At 39.4% G+C, this 20,229-nt stretch overlaps 1 protein-coding gene across 8 annotated transcripts in view; it reads left to right on the plus strand.

Annotated features, from left to right (window-relative positions):
- LOC116825693 (dystrophin) overlaps positions 1–20,229 on the plus strand; it is a 1,328,444-nt gene that overhangs the window by 5,389 nt on the left and 1,302,826 nt on the right. For all 8 annotated transcript variants that reach the window (XM_075059803.1, XM_075059815.1, XM_075059808.1 and 5 more), the window contains exon 2: positions 11,474–11,649. In XM_075059803.1, the coding sequence (XP_074915904.1) occupies positions 11,525–11,649 (125 nt within the window). In that variant the 5' untranslated portion in view covers positions 11,474–11,524. The remainder of the gene's footprint in view (positions 1–11,473; positions 11,650–20,229) is intronic.

The following is a 20,229-nucleotide window of genomic DNA, read 5'->3' on the forward strand; positions in this document are numbered from 1 at the left end:
CATGCATATCTTATTTCCTTACTAACTGTTACCGATCTTTTGTTTATGTTTTGCCATTAACACTCTTGTTTATGCCTAATGTTTCTTTTCCTGGCACCTGTATTTTAACATTTCTTATTTCTGCTTAAAGGTACATACACATTTTTTTAATCCATTCTTATTTTTACAATATAATTCATTTTACTTTCACAACTGCTTTGGATCGTTATCTAGCAGAACCTGTCATCAGAATGGACATGTCCTCTGGAATGGTGTTCAAAGCATGAAGGGGCATATGAATCTTTAGCCATCTGGCCCGTAAATATCTTGCAACACTGGCAACACAAAGGCTCGTTCTCACTTTCAGATGACATTGTGAACAAGAAGTGGGCAGCATTATCTCCTGCAAATCTAAACAAACTTGTTTGTCTGAGTGATTGGCTAGGCAAGAAATAGGATGGAGTGAACTTTCTGGGCTTTAAAATTTATATTGTTTTACATATGAATGCAGGTTTTTTGTAAGTAATTCTACATTCGTAAGTTAAACTTCCATGATAAAGAGATTGCACTTCAGTAGTTGCATTAGGTAAATTGAAAACTACTATTTCTTTTGTGTTTTACAATGCAAATATTTCTAATAAAAATAAATATAAAGTTCACACTGTATACTTTGTATTCTGTGTTGTAATTGAAATCAAAATATTTGAAAATGTAGAAAACATCCCAAAATATTTAAACAAATGGTTTTCTATTATTACTTAACAATGTGATTAATCACGATTAATTTTTTTAATTGCTTGACAGCCCTAGTTTTAACATTTTCCACCTCTATAACATCTTCCACTTGAAATTCTCAAAGGCCTTTACAAGCATTAGTGAATTAAGCTTCCCCAGGTAGATGGGAATCTTATTTTCCCCTATTTTACAGGTGGAGAAACAGCCGCAGAGGCTTGGTCTGCAGTTAACTTTTCTGAAAATCTCTCACTGTGGCTATAGCACCAGTGCAGCTCCACTAGCAATCCTGAGACTGCAGATCTGCTGCTGGAGTTTTTACAACCTGGTGATCTAGACCTGCTTAGCCTATATACCCTTCAACTTGCACAATGATTGCTAGCACCATTTCAGTTCCACCAGTGTTGCTAACATTGGTATCACTGCACTGTAGATGACCTGTTGGTTTCTCAAGCCATTTTTAGCACTGTCAATAAACATCCTAAATGACTCTATGCTGAAAATGCAATGAGAAACAAATGGGCCAGGTACACTAGTGTTCCCAAATTTGTTAACATTAACATTGTTAATCTAAGCAGAATTTAGATTAGCAGTGATGAGAAACTTTTCCACATATGTGCCTAGTTTGGACCTCCAGGGACAGTAAAACATATGTAGATTACATAATAAAAAGGATTAAATGACAGGCAGGAAGGTCATATAGAAATCTGAAAGTTGAGACAATTAAGAAAACAAAGGATATAAAAAAGTAATACTGAAATCTATGGAAGAAGAAAGCTAATGTTAGCTGCTGTAGGTTTGTTCCTTCCAGGATTGCAGTGGGTACAGCTTAAAGGGGGAAATGCTCTGCCTCCTAACGATTTAAAAAAAGCATAATAATAAAATCAGATTTGTTAAACTTCCTGCAATGACCTGGAACACCTGTGATCAACAGCATCCTTCCTTCAATCTAAAATCCATGAGTCGTTTATTTTGCCTGGCTCTTGTGTTGCTACTAAATTAGTTGAAGTAGACAAAATTCATTTGGGGGAGGAGTAGAGAGAAGAGCAAGGTGCGGGGGTGGAAGTCACAACTGCATGCAATTGCTAGTCTTCAGTTTGGCAATTTAAGTTAAAATAATCATTTGTGCTGCACAGAGTATGTAATTATAGAAGCCGAGGATTGGTTTTACTACTTTTATATTTACATTGGGCTCCAACCTATAGTCTTTATCCGGACAAAAATTCTGTGACAGTTTAGCATTGAAGAGACAGCCTTGAGTTTGGAGCTGTGTTGGGGTACACGACTCAATAAGGAACTGCAGGAGGTAGTGGGTCGCAGGCTCAAGGTTTCCTGAAGCTACCAGGGAACACATCCTCTGGGCTGTAACAAGCACTTCCCTTCAGCTGGGTCTGCTTTGCTGGTCTGTACATGATGAGTGCATATGAGGGCCTGGTCTTGTCTCTTTAATGGGTGGCTAGGGCTGCTAGTTGTGCTAGCCAGGAACGGAGTAGCCTTTATGCTCCGGGGATCTCAAGACCAGTTGTGTGTGGCCCTGAATGGGATCCCTCCATCCACTAGAGAAGTGCATAAGTGTACTGCCTTCATCCACTAGCAAAATACGTAAGTGTGCTCAAACTTCTTAAACTCATTCTACTTTCATAAATGCCGGTTGTTAAATGTCAGTAATAATTGATATCCTGATCTCTGAGATCTTACAGTATATCCTCACAGTTATAACTTTCCTCAGCTCTTTTACCTTTTATAATACTCCTTATGTGTCATAGTTAATGGGTGTATAACTATAAATCTAGTTGAGATAAATACAATTCTTATTAAAATATGAGGAACTAGGCATTAAACTGATCAAAATTACATGCACTGTACTCCATACTTCTAGAGAGTAATAGATCCTTAGAATGACCATTTAGTAATCAGAAACTATAAGTCCTGTAAACTAAAATGAAAATCAGCACCCTAGTTGCTCCACTGAAAACTGCAGTCGTAAACTACAATAAATAATTTTTTCGTAAATAGTTTTTTTTTTCTTTTCACAAAACACGTGAGTACTGAAACAACCCTAAAATATTTGTTACTTTACACATGCATTTAAGGCACACAGGCCAAACTGGCAATGTGGTGTTGCTGGAAAAATTCCTTCCCAGCCCCCGATAAAAAGGAGCTAAAGCAATGCCCACAGCAGGTCTTGACTAAATCTGGTATTTTACTACTGAAAGGGAGGGAAGGTGGGTGCTCCGTGCTCCCTGTAAAAGGGGCTTCATCGCACTGGACTGCCCTTTTAAACCCTTCCACCCATCCGATTCCCAGGAATGAGTTATTTTGCCATGCTGGCCCTTTGTTCCCTTTTGCATCAGTTTGACCTCTCGCCCTTCCTTCCTGCAGCCATAAAGCACTGTTCCCTTCATTTGTCCAGCCAGCTAAATTCCCCCCAGCTTAAAGGTGTGTTGCAATCATTTTGAAATATTGGTTCTTTATTCTTAGTTTAAAAGATGGTGGTTGTCTCCTCTTCTCTTAACACTCCAATCCCCCCACCGCTCCTGTCTCCTCTATAGACATTGATACTTTCATGTTTACAGGAATTAAAAACATGGTGGACTTAATTTAGTCATCTATTCTGTAAGATCATGAATGGATAATACTTTTCCCCCCTCAACATTGGGCCTGATCTTGCAAGCCTGCAACATGCGGAAGTCCCGTTTACTTCAGTGGAATTTCTGTGAACTGAGGGCATGCAGAACCAGGAGCAATAAGAAGTAAATATTAAGAAAAGATGCTTGATTTTTGTGTCATCTTCATTCAGCAACTACCACAATTGCAACTGGTAGCTGTTGATTGTTCTTAAAAGAATGAACCCAGGATATAAAGCACTTCTATACCTAAATCACTTTTCAAATGGGACTCGGACTGCTGAGTCACTTAGATACATTTGTAACTTTTACCCACAGTGTAATTACCGTGTGTTCACACTCATTGCAGTGCACAGAAATTTAGTGCTGGGTGTGATGAATTCAAGTAGTGTCTTAGTAAAATTCATTTCCCTGTTTAGCCAACAGGAAAACTACTGGTGAAAGTTTATATTTAAAAAAGAAAATTGGACCATTAGCTGGGAGTTTGTAATCTGTTTAATCACAAGATGGGCATTAGGCAGCTCAGTATAGTCTTCTCCATGTTGAAAGTTAATGAGAAAGTATGTCCTGTTGTTAACTGAAGCTTTATGCAATTACTTCAATATTGACTACAACAGAACTTTATTTCTTTGGGGGAAAAAAAATCGTGTGCTTACAGGGGCTGAATGATGATAATTTTTATATATTTGCTACTTGCCACAGTGTGAAATGTGCTCAATAAAAAATAACATATTAACAGAATAATAAATTAATTGAGGAAAAAAACAGTTAGTTTAAAGTCTGTGATGCACAGTAAGACACCCAAAACTCAGGTGATGTGAAAGTTAAAGTTGAGTGCACAACCTTACTTACAGACTTTTTCCATCTTCTGTGTATGTGTGCTAATGCAGCCAAATTACAATGTCACAAAGTGTTTCACAATAGAACACAATACGATGTAATGCATTGTTAGGGTGACCAGACAGCGAGTGTCAAAAATTGAGATGGGGGTGCAGGGTAATAGGAGCCTATATAAGAAAAAGACCCAAAAATCGGAACTGTCCCTATAAAATTGGGACATCTGGTCACCATATGCACTGTTTTCTGTTCACATGTGGATCTAAGACAACTTGTGGTCCCTTAAAGTCTGTGAGCTAGAGTAAACTCAGGCTTATGATGCCAGGATAACTTCAGCCAAAACCCACCCCTCCAAAAAAAGACCACCACCAAACATATTTGTAGGAACAATATGGAAGCTGGCATAGAGCAGGAAGCAGGTCCCGCTTCAGGCACGAGCAGAAGAAGCACATGCCTGGGTGGCACATGCTAAGGGGCGACATTCCATCCATTCTTGATTTTTTTGTTACATAATTGCATTTAAAAACAAAATAATGTAAAACTTTAGAGCCTGCAAGGCTTTTTTATTTTTTTATTTTTTTTTGGCTTGGGGTGGCAAAAACGGTAGAGCCGGCCCTGGCAGGAAGACTGCATGGAAGAGCTGAAAGTTGCTCAAGGAGTGATGGGGCTCTGATTTTGTTGAAGATCTTCCCAATTCAGGTTAAGTGTGATTAATTATCTTCAATGTAAGTGTCATTTATAGATACCACATGATAGACAACAATATAATTAAACATGACATCAGGTTTGAAGAAAATCAGTTTGTGTGTTTCAAAGTTCGGCACATTTAAAATCATCAAGTCATGGGACAAATTTTTTTAGATAGACTCAGACCTTAAAGCCTGCTGTCATTCTAAATATGCAGGATTTTCAACTTTGCTTTAAGACAAACTCATTTTGCTGATTTTAAAGTTTCAGATCTGTTGTCTTGACATTGCTTTATTTTTTGAATCTCAGTGAGAGCTACAAAACAAGTCACATTTGAAGACGATTGGCTCAGAAGTTATAAAGTCAGTAAAAAAGTTCTGAAAAATGAGTATTTAATTAGATTATACATGCAAGTGCACTGTATTTATTTTAAAATGCTTTTATAGTCATGGCCAGTGATAAAGCAAGATATTCATATGGACAGACCCTTGCACTTGCACAGAGCCCTATTAATTCTGATTGGTCTTGCCTCATGGATTAGCCTGCAGGATTGGGACTTTCACGAGAAATATACTGTACTTGCACAGTAGCCATTTTCAAATATTTACAACTTTTTCAAAACTGTTTTTCAAACTAATCAAGGACAATAGTCTTCACTAATGGCCATAATCATGCCAAATTTCAAAGTCCAGCTATTTTTGCTATACCTCTGTCTAAATTAGTGACACGACATAAGCTACTTCCCCTCAGCCATTTTTTTAATTTGAAAAAAAACAAGCAAAAAACCCTGTCCTCTCAACTATTACTTAAAGATATTCATGCTTTTGATTAGAGACAAATTACAGCTCCAACAGTGAAGGGAGGTTACAAGTACTCCATAGCGAAATAGTAGCATTAAAGTTGTTCTAAAAAATAAAAACAAACATGGTACTAAAGTCCCCAAATCTTACACTTGTACACACGTGCACGCACACACAGTGTATGTTTCCATAAGAATGAAGTGGAGATTTGATATTTTTCTATTAAAAAAGCAGATGCACCTTTACTTTGCATACATTTTTAAGAGAGGCCCATAGATATTATTCTGGTAGAGTGTGTTTGGTTTTGAACACTTTTTTCTGTAATGTGTCATCCGACTCTTTCACACAGCTCTGACTGTGTAACAATGGGTTAAAAGTCCAAGCCATAATTCCTTTTCTCAGTTTGACATCTGTACTTCAGGGTGTTTAGAAAGATGAAGAAGCTGTGCAGCATTTGTTTGGGACACCCTTAAATTAGTCATGGAACAAACCACTTCAGTGATGATGTAACAGTTATTCCTCTGGGGAAGAATATGAGTTATTTGTTGGTATGTAAGTAGAGTTACTGAAAGTTCTTATCTGATTGAGAGTAGTAATGTAGAACTGTATCTACCTAATCTTTCTGAACTTCAACACTGGCATCAAAATGGCTCTAGATATAGTCCCAGCTTCCCTTACCCCCCACCATCTCAGTAATTAGACAATTATGAGCGCCAAATTAATAGTTCAGTTTTGTTTCGAAGCATGTTTCACCTGTTTTTGTTGGTTAAGCACATAAATACTTTCCACTGTTTGAAGATGTAAATCAGGGTTTCTCAAACAGGGGTCGCTGCTTGCACAAGTAAAGCCCCTGGCAGGCCGGGCTGCTGTGTTTACCTGCTCCATCCGCAGGTCCGGCTAATCACAACTCCCACTGGCCGCAGATCACTGCTCTGGGCCAATGGGGGCTGCGGGAAGCGGCGCGGGCCAAGGGACTTACTGGCCGCTCCTTCCAGCAACTCCCATTGGCCCGGAGCAGTGATCCACAGCCAGTGGGAGCTGTGATTGGCTGGACCTGCAGACAGGGCAGGTAAACGCACCGGCCTGGCCTGCCAGCGGCTTTCCCTACACAAGCAGCAATCCCTGTCTGAGAAACTCTAATGTAAATCATCACACCCTACAGCATTTTATGCATTGTGATTTGACATTTGTGAACATATGGTAATTACAGTGTGCGCTTTGTTTAAAGCAGTTTCTAACCAGCAGCTGAAACTGTTACTACTGTACAGTTGGTTACAGGCTGGGGAAATATTTAGTAGAATACAGTTATGCTTTCTTCGTCTTGCATTTTATTCACTGTAATCTGTGTCCTGCAATTGATCTACGAGTGCAACTATGACAGGATATGACCTTAAGTTGTCAGAAACATCCTGATATTGATTTTGGGGTAAAACTTTCACCGAGTTTAGTAAGTGTGTTGCATGTAGAGTGATGGCAGGGTATGGTCCCAAATGAACGTGAGGACTAAACAATGATTTTGGGTGCTTTCAAATTACAGCCTTAAAATAACACATGATCCCCTCATCTTTTCATCAGCAAATGTTATAAAACCCGAGATAGGAGAGGTTTGATCTGAATTTAATTATTTTAGAGCTGTGCAAGTTCATTTTTAAAAAAAAGTGTTAGTTTTTATAAGGCAGTATTTCATTTTAACTTGCTGCTTTATCATTGCTGTGATCTACTGTGTCATATCTGAGCACGCTAAAGCCCTGGCATGTAACCTAGGAGCCCAAGAGAGATGCAATTATATATATATATTATATACTTTGGAAGCAATTTAATAAGTAAAATAAAAGGCTTGTCTTAAGCATGTACTTCATAGTAGTTGTTCAGAACAGATATTTGCCAGGTGATAGTACCAATATACCACCAATTTCAATAAATATATTACACTCAAATATACCTAAAAGGTCTCTGCACTCGCTTGAGTAAAGACCACAGAATTTTGACCCTTTGTAACTAAAAGCCTTTGATTGCCAGATGCGGGGACTGGATGACAGGGATGGATTACTGAATGATTGCCCTGTTCTGTTCATTCTGTTTGAAGCATCTGGCATCGGCCACTGTTGGAAGCAAAGATACTAGGCTAGATGGACCATTGGTCTGATTCATTGTGGCCATTTTTATGTTCTCATATAAAAAGATGTTAACTGTTAGTTAACAGAAAAAAAAAACATTTAGGTTGGGGTTGCTGGAGGTTAAAGGCATATAGTCCCCTTGCAGTTGTCATACTTCTGCTAAATTATATACAGTAAATAAAACAGATTACCAGATTCACAAATAGAATGGAATTTCCCTTTGTCCCCCTGCTCTATCCCCTAGCCCCATAGATTGGACAAATAACAGTAGAATTTTCCCACTTCCTCAATGAAGGTGGGAGATTAGGCAGTTTTGGCAGGAACACTGCTTGTTTTTACTAATAATATTTTATAAAAAGAGGCTGACTGGTAACAAGTGTATGACCCCTTCCGTATTATTCTATTCCAGGGTTTCTCAACCAAGTGTCAGCGGTTGTATAGGGAAGGCCCCTGGCGGGACAAGCCGGTATTTTTACCTGCCCCGTCCGCAGGTCTGGCCAATCGCGGCTCCCACTGGCCACAGATCACTGCTCCGCACCAATGGGAGCTGCTGGAAGCGGTGCGGGCTGAGGGACTTCGTGACCGCTGCTTCCAGCAGTTCCCTTTGGCCTGCAGCAGTGATCTGCGGCCAGTGGGAGCCGCGATCGTCTGGCCTGCGGACAGGGCAGGTAAACACACTGGCCCGGCCCACCAGGGGCTTTCCCTACACAAGTGTGGACCCCTGTTTGAGAAACCCTGCTCTATTCCTTCCACAGGGAAAGACAGTGGGATGGGGCAAAGGTAAGAGAGTCTGATATGCAATATCTCTATAACTGATGGGAACACCAATATGCCAATAATTGGGATAGGAACATACTCTAATTTAATTGGGATCTTCAGAGAGTTTTGTGCAGTATATAATGAATTCCTATATATTTTATATAGCATCATAACTTTTTGGAGACTGAGACATAGATCCCTGCCCCTAGGAATAGGAGAACACAGATACCAAGGTGATGAACATGGCTTAAAAACCTAGATCTTCAGACACCAATTGTATTTTAGCCATCTTGCCAGACCTTATTTTTATATTCTGCTCCAGCTCCTTGCACCATCAGCTGGTCACTGAAGCTGGAACTAGAAGAAAGCCAACTCCCTGACAAATCAGCTAGCAGGAACAAGGAAGAAAAGTGCCTTTGCTTGATTGGGGGATTGGACAGCACATTTCCCTGCTTCAATGAGAAGCTGTATAATAGCATGAAGTGATATTAATTTAGATGGAATAAATGGGCCTAAAGAGTCAATAGTGTTAATGTGACTGCAAAAATGTCCAATATGAAACAGTATTTGGGATTTGGTATATAGGGAGCTCAGCCTGCTTAGTACCATGGCAATTACAGCATTAAAATTCCTTTTCACCTTTTATTAAAGATATAGAAAATAGCTAAAGCATTGGAAAAATGAAGTATTAAGAAAGTCTTTCATTTTAACAGCATCCCTTGCTGTGCCCTTTCCTTTTAGCTAGAGAGAGTCTTTAGGAAGAAAAAAAGAGGAAAAAAAACTGTCTGACAGTCTCTTAGGTGGGGAATAATGACCCTTTTGCAGAAAGGAGAAGTTGTTAGTTGAGATGGGGTGGAGCTGCTGCGGCTGCTGTTAAAGTCTGATCCCATTTGCTAGAAAACGATATCAGGGCTTGTCTTCATATGCAACACTACAGCAGCACAGCTGCACCAGAGCTGTCGCATTGTTCTAGTGCTTTAGTGAAGACGCTGATAGAAAAAGCTTCTCCTGTTGGCATAGTTACTCCACCTCCCCAAGAGGTGGTAACTGTGCAGGCGGGACAAGCTCTCCCATCATCCTAGCATTATCTACATGGGGTGGGCAGTGGGGGTTAGATTGGTATAACTATGCCACCCAGGGGGTTGGATTTTTCACTCCCCTGAGCAACACAGTCATACCGATGTATGTCTGTATTGTAAACCTGGCCTAGGACAAATGCACACACAAGGGGAGAGACACGAACAGCAAAAGTAGAAAATGCAGCTTCTGTCTCTGGCATTGACTTTCATTTGCAAAGTCGCCTCTAGAGAAACACAGGGCCCAGCGCACTCTTATCAGCCAGCCTGAGACCTGGAAAACTTGTACCAGCATCAGGTTGTTTAGGACAACGCTTCTAGCTACTTTTCTGGTCACAGGCTTACAGCAATGTTGCAAAATATATCATTTTGGCCATCTAAACCAGACTATGATTAGACAGGAGGCAAAAGGAGAGGGAGAGAAAAGAAATAAGGTGGGGAAGGAAAAGGACACATGAGCGGGGCAGGGTAACAGTCTTACTTCGCTGGTGGTGGTGGGATTCAGCCACAGCCAGTGAAGGGGGTGATGTCATCAGGCCTGGTCTGGTCAGGACATTCTCAGGATTAGGATGAAAAAGGTGAGGTGTCCCAGGAAACAGTGGGAGTGGCAACCATAATGGTGAAGTTTGCTCCCGTCATCAGTTTTTCTCCCCAGAGTCTCTTATTTTAAGCTTCCCCTCATTATTTTATCCACCAATTAGGCCTAATTTCTGACACATCAATTCTGGGTCATTGATTTCCGGGGTCTCACTGTTCTTACCAGGCATAATCTTAACACAGTCCTTGAATTATATCAATAGATCTTTTTATATGGGAACTAATTCAGTCTTTCTATCGCTTTGTGTGTGTGTGTGTGTGCGCGCGCACCCCCCCCCGCCCGTGTTGTTATAGGTTACTATGATATTTTAGAACTTGCACTTATTTTTCACAGTTGAGCTTATCATTGGGGAAAATTGGTAGACCCAATTATTACAACAATGGGTCCAAATATCAAGAGCTTAATCATTCCAAAAGCTATATAAACACACACAACTCCTGTTGAAATCAGTTAAGTATCTCTGCATTACCTATCCAGCTGAAGTGGGCAGCATGTATTTCTAAACCAACCTGTTTGCATGTAGCTGTATTTCAGACCTGTGCAGCACTGGAATATATTGGCCAACGAAACCATCTTCAATAGATCAATATGCAGTTTTACATTTGTAAATATTAGTGGGACTTATGATCCCATTAATCTTAGATTTAATTATGGAAACATATTCAGTTATATATTTACTCACATGACAGTCAATATTTCCAAGCTAAGATTTCTTGTAAATTAGTTAATGGCTCTTTGCCACAAATATGTTTTATCTGTCATTAATTAAATATCAATTTGAAAATTATGATAAGCATTAAAATAAAATAAGATTTACTGCCTGTCATTCTTAACAAAGTCAAATAAAGACACCCTGGTCTGTTCTCAAGAAATAAATATTTAAAATGAAGGAATAGTAACATTTTATAATATGCTAAAATAACCTGTTTTGTGAGAAAAATTACAGAAATATGATATTTCTCATGAAACAGGCTTTAGCTTTTTCTCTTATGTTCATTTGACATGATTTCTAAAGCATCAATAAATACATTCTACTTAGGATTCCTTCTGATTTTGAGATTGACTTTCCTAGATGTCTTATTCACATAGCATGAGTCAGATAAAACAATTTGGTTTGAGTTCAATACAGTGTTGTTTTGTTCTGAAGGTCAACCTGGGATCAGACAGGAGCAGTTTCTCATTATTTCCTATTGGCACTCCAAACAATCTTTATTGAAGTCTTTCAAGCAATGTGTGACCTCTGTTTCAATACATCTCACAGATTTCACAGGCTGTCACCGCCACTCAGACATCACTAACACAGACAACTGTAATGGAAACTGTAACTATGGTGACCAGCAGAGAACAAATCCTGGTTAAGCATGCTAAAGAAGAACTCCCACCACCTCCACCACACAAGAAGAGGCAGATCCTAGTGGATTCAGAAATTAGGAAGAGGTGAGAAGTACTAAAGGGTTGGGGAAGATCAGTGATAAAATTTGGATAAGACGACAAAGATTAACTATTGTCATTTGAATGTTTGCATAATTTGGGGCAGTTGGTTTTTGTGGAAAAAAAATTCAGTTTGCCAGTAATATTGTAATTAATTAGTACCTTTGTTTTTATCAGGCTGATTATGGAGTAGTTTGTAAAAGTGGTTCCAACAAATTACTATGATATAGTACTGAATATTTAATGGGTATTATGCTAATATTAAAGTAATATTATTTTATTAAGTCAAAGAACCTCCACAGGTGATAATTTGTAGTACAAGCATGACATTTTCTATACTTAGTGTTGTTCTGTTCTGAAGAGAGTCCTTAGAAATGGCATTGTGGCATTCCACATGAACTGTGGCTAAAAACTTAGAAAAAAAAATCCTTTAGTTTAAAAAAAAAAATCACGTTCAAGGCCTGCAAAGTCAGTCTGGAATCTGAAAATCAGGTTTTATTCTTTCTGGCTTGTGCATCATTTTTAGTAATACAGGTCTACAAGGCAAAACGTTGCCCTCAGTCGCACCTGTGCAATCTCATTGTCTCTAGGGTTTGTCCTGTGTATCCTAGGTATAACTAAAGGCAAGTTTGGGTGGAACTAAGGGAACTTATCCAACACTCATTGAAATCAGAGGAAAGGTTCTCAATTACTTCAGTTGGCATTGGATCAGGCTTTCTGTTAACAATTGTTTAGATGATGAAAGTGAAGGAAGAGGCTTAACACTCTCGTACTGTGTGTGCTGTGCAAACCTAAAACTTATTTTTGTCACAAAGATAAGCAGGTATAATTCTGAATCCTACAGGAAGTTCAGAGACGGTCCAGAAACTCAAAGTCCACTAGGTTGCAAGGCTATCTAAAGGTGCTCAGATACATAAAACTTCAATAGATTTATCTGTTGAATAAAAAGATCTCATTGTTGCAGTCACATTGTGTTCATTCTTGAAGAGAATGTTTATTCTGTTCCTTCTTTTGCAAAATGTTTTTCAGTACTATCAGATTCCTTCACTGAAATATTAAAATACATTTTTATGATGATAAAATATACCTAAATATTTGTGATCTGCCTTGTTAGAGTGAAACCGCTGTGTCCTAATACATACATGCAAAAGCAAGGTTAATTAGAGAAAAACTTTCCTGTACTTTGTCATCTAGTATCTTCTGAAGATATTTGAAAGTTGTTCTTTAAATGAGTCCTAGATATCCATGAAATGACAAATGGAATGGTGATAGATGAAATCCATTAGTTTAGTTCAGTGGTTCTCAAGCTTCATTGCACCACAACCCCCTTCTGACAACAAAAAATAGTACAGGAACCCAGGAGGGGCACCGAAGCCTGAGCTCATCCAAGTCCCGCCAACCCGGGGGAGGAGGGGAGCCAAAGCCCCACCTGCAACCTGAGCCCTGCCACCCAGGGCTGAAGCCCTCAGGCTTGAGCTTTGGCACCGGGCCCCAGCAAGTCTAAGCCAGCCCTGATGATCCCATTAAAATGGGATTGCAACCCACTATGGGGTCGCAACCCACAGTTTGAGAACCACTGGTTTAGTTTAATAAGGGACTCGTTAAAATCAAATGAGTGGTGCTGAAAGGGGCACTCTTTACTGAATCTCAAAGCTATTGCATCTGCTCTCTGAACCGTTTGAAAATTTTATTTTCATGTGCTCATTATTATCATTATTAAAAGTTTAGTAGTGACCAAACATCTTAATCAGCACAGAAGCCCCATAGTGTTAGATACTGTAAAAACATATGAGAATTCCAGGAAATACTGGAATTATTTTAATTCTCATATTGAAAAAACAAAGACTGTTTAAAAATTGCCTTTATTTTGGGGGAGGGGAGGGGTCTTGGACCTTACCCTTTATGTCTGCCTTTGTTTTTGGTTTTTTCCAAACTGAATGGTTAAGGAGTTCTCAATCTCAGTGTGAAGTAAGAGGACTTCTGTTCTTATAGAGAACATCAGTTGGACTAAACAGAGCACCAGTTACCAAGGGATACTGTCCCATCATAAATACTGCAGATCTCCAAGGTTATCTGGGCCTCTTTACTAATTTGTAGCTATGAACCAAGGTTGCAAGCCATTAAGTACACAGTATTGGTCCATATTTTTCTTTCCGATTAGCATTCTTTTGATCTCTAATAGTGAGAATTGAATTGATTGGGACATGCAGCCTACATAGCTGAAGTCAGTGTTTGGGGAAATTATCCCAGAGCAGATGATTGTTAAATGTTAGCTGGATTATAGCAACTGTTTATGTATGGAAGCATCTATTATTACACCAACTGAGAATTATGAAGGTGACTACTGCTTGTCAACGATGGCCTCTTAAACTAGCTAAGGTATTGAAGCTGGCAAGGATACATATTAAAATAATTAATATTTATAAAGAAAACAGGAAATGTTATCAAATTATGAACTGACAAACTGTGATAACTTGCAGGTATGTTGCCAGTTCTACAATAAACAATGTAGTTTATTGATGTATTTTGACAGTAATAAACCAGGATTGTTTTTATTTGTTTGTTTGTTTTGGTTTTTTGTTTGTTGAGGGTGGGAGGGGAATTGTCTGTACGTTGCCCTCTTAGCCATATCACTACAGTTTAACCTCTGAAAAACAAATCTGAGAGATTCTGTTCTGTATGTTTTTTGTTTTGTTTTTTTAAAAGGAATATATAAAGAATCTACTATACAATCCTGGAGATATCCTGTATCTTTCACCTCAAATCATGCGCTAACATAATTTTAGATAAACTAGAATGAGCACATTTCAGAGTAAATGTACTGTGGTTTCTCGTACTTACCTGGGGCCTATGTCTTTTCCATTAGTAAATAGATGATTTTTTAATAGTAATCTGGTAAGTTTGTGTCAACTCAAAACTAAAGCACTTTGCTCCTGCTGAAACAGAGTCCATGTTTGTTAACCAGGCATTGGTCTTGTCTCTCTTGATAATTAATGATAGAAAATATTATTGAGGTATGGAGAAATTAAAACAGGAAATCTAGTATTCATTATTTTAATAACTTTAACGTGATCTACATTGTTTTCAGACTTTTTTTTCTACATTGGTTTCTAGGTATATTTTTATGAATGACAGTTATTGCTACGTAGTCCCTAGACAAATACTATGTGGGCTCTCGTTCAACATAACTGTACAGTAAAGGCCTTTTAGTGGCTTACCTGTTTGAGAAGGACCTGTGGTTGATGCATAGGAGACTTAGAACTAGCCAACTGATGTACAGAGAGGTTGATGGCCTGTGGTTGGGTTACCATGTGGACGGAGGTTGTCCTCTGGCATTTCTAGTAGCACTGCCACTAACAGATCCTCTTCCCTTTCTTCCTTTATACTCCACAAGAGTGTGCTAGAGGAGGAGAACCAATCAGGAAGCAGCTTCGGAGAAAAAGTTGAGAAGACATTCTTTCTGTCTGAAACTCATTTCCCTGACTAATGGTTACTGTTTTGTTGTGTCAAAAGATAAGCAACAGTGTTTCCCACCAAAATCCCACAGTGTATCCTGATCACAATTATTGATTGTTTGGTGAAATCCTGGCCCCACTGAAGTCAGTAGGATTTTTGCTGTTGAATTCCTGATTGCAGTGAAGTCTAACCTGTGCCTACCTAGGGAATAAAATAAAAAGCATGCAAACTTCATTGCTAATAGAGTTTAAAAGCACACTATACACTCTTATACAGACCACTATAGTAAATGGGAAAGTGTGCTGTTATATGGCTTCAGCATACTGAACTGAAAATGCATATAAATCTAATAATAGAGAAGAGACGTCTCAAAAGGTTGGATGCTTATCCAAAATATCTGAACTGATTGAGGACCAGGTCCCATTTCCATCCAAATCTACATTGTATTGTCTTCTGGCAGGGAAGGACTGGTGGCCTGCTACCCGCTTCCATACTACCTGGTATCTTTGGTCAAACAGCTATTCTCTTGGATTTACCTGTGGGGTAGAGGATGATCAGTGACCACAGGAAACACATCTCATTTCTTTGTGTGTATTTTTCTTAGGAGTAAAAACACACACACACACACACACACACACACGAACTGCGGCAGGGAGAAATAGCTCTTATCTGGGTCCCCAGTTGCAGACTCAGACATCTTGGCACCTCAGTTTGGCCTTCCCCACAGCAGCCGTACAGCATGGGCCATCTTAGGTGCATCAGACCTTTTTCATCTCCCTGGGCCATGTATGGTCAATACCAGATACTTCAGAAGAAGTTATAAGAGCCTTGTAGTAGACAGGTGTGGGCTATTCTGCCCCTCCCCTTCCCCTATTCGTTCTTATCCTGGTCTCTAATAGTTTGACTGGCTTAAACCCTGAAGCATGAGGTTTAATATTCCTTCAAAAAAATCAAGTGGATGATGATTGGATATTCTTTATCCATATAAATATTCAGTCTCTAATTTAATCTTGCTAAAATGTCCAGTCCCTTTGACTTCCTGTGACAATGAATTCTGCAATCTAGAATTTGCCACCTTTTCATTTCATTGACTGTCCCCTTTGTTCTTATGCCATGAGCCAGGGGAACAGACAAATGTTCTTGATTTATCTCCTTTATACCATTCTATATATGTTCACCAAGTTTTCACAAGGGGTCGTTTATTAAAAGAAAGAGCTAGAAAAGAGTCTTCAAGAGTTAGAGGTTTGTGTTTGGCTGAAAAAAGCAGCCAGACTGAGTGCTTATCTGACATTTCTGAAGGTACATAACCATATTGTGTTACTCTCCTCCATTTGCCATATAATCGTGTTCGTTTTCTTGGGTGGCATTTTTTGGCAGTAGTACTTCCTAGCCTACTCAGCCTCTCTTCTGCTCTTTTAAAACTTTATAAAATATTGTTGGTTGCACAAAAAAACAAAAAAAGAAGTATATTTAAAATGAAGAATCAATCTGCATTGGTGAAAGAGTAGAGGGGATGCTAGAGTTCCTTTCAATTTTTTTTGTTTGTTTTTTAATTTTTTTATTTTATATTATTTTAAAAGAGTAGAAGATTTCTTTAAAAGAATAATAATCATGAAGGTGCAGCTCAGGCTCTCCTTCCAGATGAGTTGAGTGCCTCTGTTTCAAAGAGGAAGAATGGGAAGCTTGGCTTCTCTATGAATTGTGGTGGAGTTGGCTTCCCACCTGTTCCCCTGATAGGAGATAGTGGTGGTGGTGGTGATGATAATACCTAGCTTTTTTATGCACTGTTCTGAAAGCACTTTACAAAGGAGGTCGGTATCATTATCCCCATATGGGGCAGCTGAGGCACATGGAAAGTGACAGAGTGGCAGCAGGACACTGGTAAAGTTGGGAATTAAATCCAGGTCTCCTGAATCCCAGTCCAGTGCTCTATCCATTATGCTATAAAAAAGTGTTCTGGGTAGCAGGCTGTCATGTCTCCCCTTTATCCCCAGCAACCTGCCGCTAGGTCAGTGGTGGAGGGCACACACATTTGGAGAGAGGTGTGGGGGTCCTTTAACTGAATAATTTATAACCCAAAACTGATTTAGTTTGGATTCAGAGATGGGAAATGTCCAGTTGTGGGAGATAGGGAGATTCTTTAAAAATAAATGACCTCTCCTTAGAAAAACAAAACAGACGACTGGGGTCAAAACATACATTAAAAACAGTTAATAGGAATAATTGAGTATTTTCAGACAAAAACAAAGTAAATAGAATGATGCACTGTAGCATTTTAGTGGGAGGGGTGTCACTGAGACATTCTGGAGTGTGCAGGTCAGGTGTATGATCCAAAAAGAATGTAAACTGTAAACAATATTTTACTCCCTTAAGGCTTTTAAAAGGCAAAGCAGTTTTAGCTGCTAAACATTTCATTTATATGTATTTGTATTATTAATGTCCCTGAATAATGTGTAAAGAAGTCTTTCTTGTGCCACTTGGTAAATTACTTTGTACGTTCTATGTAATATTCCCATGCAAAGTCTATTTGTCACAGTATTATTATGGATGTAATGACAAACTGTGAATATGAAGCAGACAGTCTGTCCTTTGAGGAAAGGAAAGGCATGATAAAGTAGGATAGTTGCTCCATCTAGTGTTTAATATTTAGTGAACATTAGCAAAATCATATACTTTTATTCTTCATTTAAACTAGGGTTTTATTTTAAATAAATGTTTTCATGATATATTAAAAGGGGTTGTGCCAGACTTTGCTTTTCAGTCCTTTCTCTTTGTATTTTCAGCAGTACCTAATTTTGGATTTTGTGTTGTAGAAAATAGAAATAACTGTTTTAAGAGGTTAATTTTGTTAAAATTTGTTGTTTCAAATAGGCCTTCACTGAGTTGCAAATTGTGAAAACCATAGCTGTGTGCAGGTTGACAAGCACTTTATCTTCAGCTCTGTGGAATGTTTGACCCTTGTCCACTTGTGTATAATTTAGGGTTTGCTGTTCTCTATTATATAACCATATTTAGCTAGTCTAAAATGGGAGGATTCAGGGGTCTGAAATTTTGCTGATGTTCCTTGCTTATGTAGTGTTTGTGCAGGCAACGTTTATGAAGAGGAGCAAACAAAATCACATTTTGATGTAAACGTAGGGTGGCTTGCTGTAAACTATGTCCAAGTACATATGTAAATCAATGGATGTGACATTAATACAGCTTGCTAGCAACTCACTTTTGCTGTCAATGGCTGAAGATATAAAGCAGCATAATAATCCATGATAACTTCTGGCTGGTTGTCAGATCTCTTTCTCATCCTAAAATGGGTGACCTCAAGCACCAGTGGAAAGGGATGAAGAACAGGTCCTCTCAATATATGTGCCAGTTCAGAGAGATGTACTATGAGTAGGTCCCTGATAAATGGGGTAAAGTGTACAAATGTAGTAGGGGAGCAAGAAGCTAGAAATAGCAATTTGGCTGACACACTGAGGATTCAGCCAAGGGCCTCCAGAGCTAAAAGCAAGAGCTTAAATAGTTTGATCTGAAGAGATAAAGCTCCCTCGTTGGGGACTATAAAAACTCATCCCCTTTATCCCCAGAGGGGGCTCTGTAGCACTCACTCGCCATTGGATTACATAGACTGTTACCAGATTTGCCTGTTACTTTGGGGTATACTTATTTATTAGGATTACTCTTCTGGGTAGGGGGTTCTGTACTTCTATCAATGTATTCTCATACCAAGCTCTACTTCTCCCTTCTGCAAGTTCCCTCCAAATGAAGCTATCCTGCAGGACTTAGGTTCCCCAGGGCTGCGTTCTTCCAGCCCCAGAATCAGACGAACATACACACACATTAAAGAGAGCATCTGAGAGGACAAGGTTAATCACCAATACCAAAGCTGACCCCTTATATGTCCCTCCACTCAGCAGGCTGGGTCGAACAGCACCTCCAAGCTGTCACCCCTCATATGTCATGGGCACTGCACTCGAGTAAAATAATCCTGAGCAGGCTGGGTTGAGCAGCACTTCCAAGCTGCCACCCTTATATGCCCCAGGTTCAGCATGTCCCTATCCCAACTTTCATGTTACAATTGTTCTGGTAGTACCATTTGATGAGCAAACCCCACAGGATTTTTGGGTGCTGCAGGGATCTTTAGCTTAGGTATGAGGAGTGTTGCTGCAGACAGAGAGAGCACGAAGCAACCAGCTTAATCATTAAAGTTATTTATCACCTGGTAATAACTACACGGGGAGCCAAAAAACAAAACAGTTATTATATTAAATCTAACTTAAATTTGATTACAAAAGTCAGGTTTAGAAAACTTCAACTGATCACACAAATCAGGTTCAGAAGGTTACCTAAACAGAGAGAGAGAGAGAGTTAGGTTCTCACCACTCTGTGAAGCTTGAATCGATCAGGGTTCCCAGGTGGTGGTGGTAGCTGTGGGTCCGGAGTGATGGAGACAGGCAGAGCCCCCAGCACGACCAGTCAGGAGAAGATGAAGTCGAAATGGAACTGATACAGATTTTGGATCCAAGCATCAGAGCACTTGAGCATGGGTAGGGGTTTTTGTAGAGAAAGAAGAGTGGTTCAAGGGAGAACATTAGGTTTGTTTGTGGGTAAACTTATGGCTCTTGGTAGTATACCAAAGTTGTTTTGTTCAGGCTAGAGAATAGGAACTGATCATTTCTGCCTGTGGGTGGTGGTCCTTCGAGGGAGCTCACAATGCAATTAGGCAGCTTCAGTATTTTGGATACCAATAAAGGATTTATTACTCAAATTGGTCTGATAACTACTGAGCTGGGTGTATGCAGGTGCGAGTTCATTAACATCTGGAACAGAAATTCCCCATCATGCACTGCTTCCCTGCTTTTCTGGTCCCACAGTTCCATGCAGTTATTGCTTTGGAATCTCTGTTCTCCACTCTGTATGCTAATGGAGATGCCTCCCTGTCCTAACTTTTGATGCAAATAAGGCTAGGGGATTTTCCTTAATCCTGTCACCCTTGTCTGCAGTGGTTTAGGTGTCTCTCTGACTGCCTTTTCATTGCTTTGTGTAAGTCCTTCTTCGGATCAGCTTTGGTTCAAGTAGAGGCTGGGGAGGGGGAAGGTCTTTCATGAGTCAGACCAGCTGGGTACTGCACCCCAG

Source organism: Chelonoidis abingdonii, chromosome 1, assembly GCF_003597395.2.
Source record: "Chelonoidis abingdonii isolate Lonesome George chromosome 1, CheloAbing_2.0, whole genome shotgun sequence".
NCBI classification, from domain to species: Eukaryota; Metazoa; Chordata; order Testudines; family Testudinidae; genus Chelonoidis; species Chelonoidis abingdonii.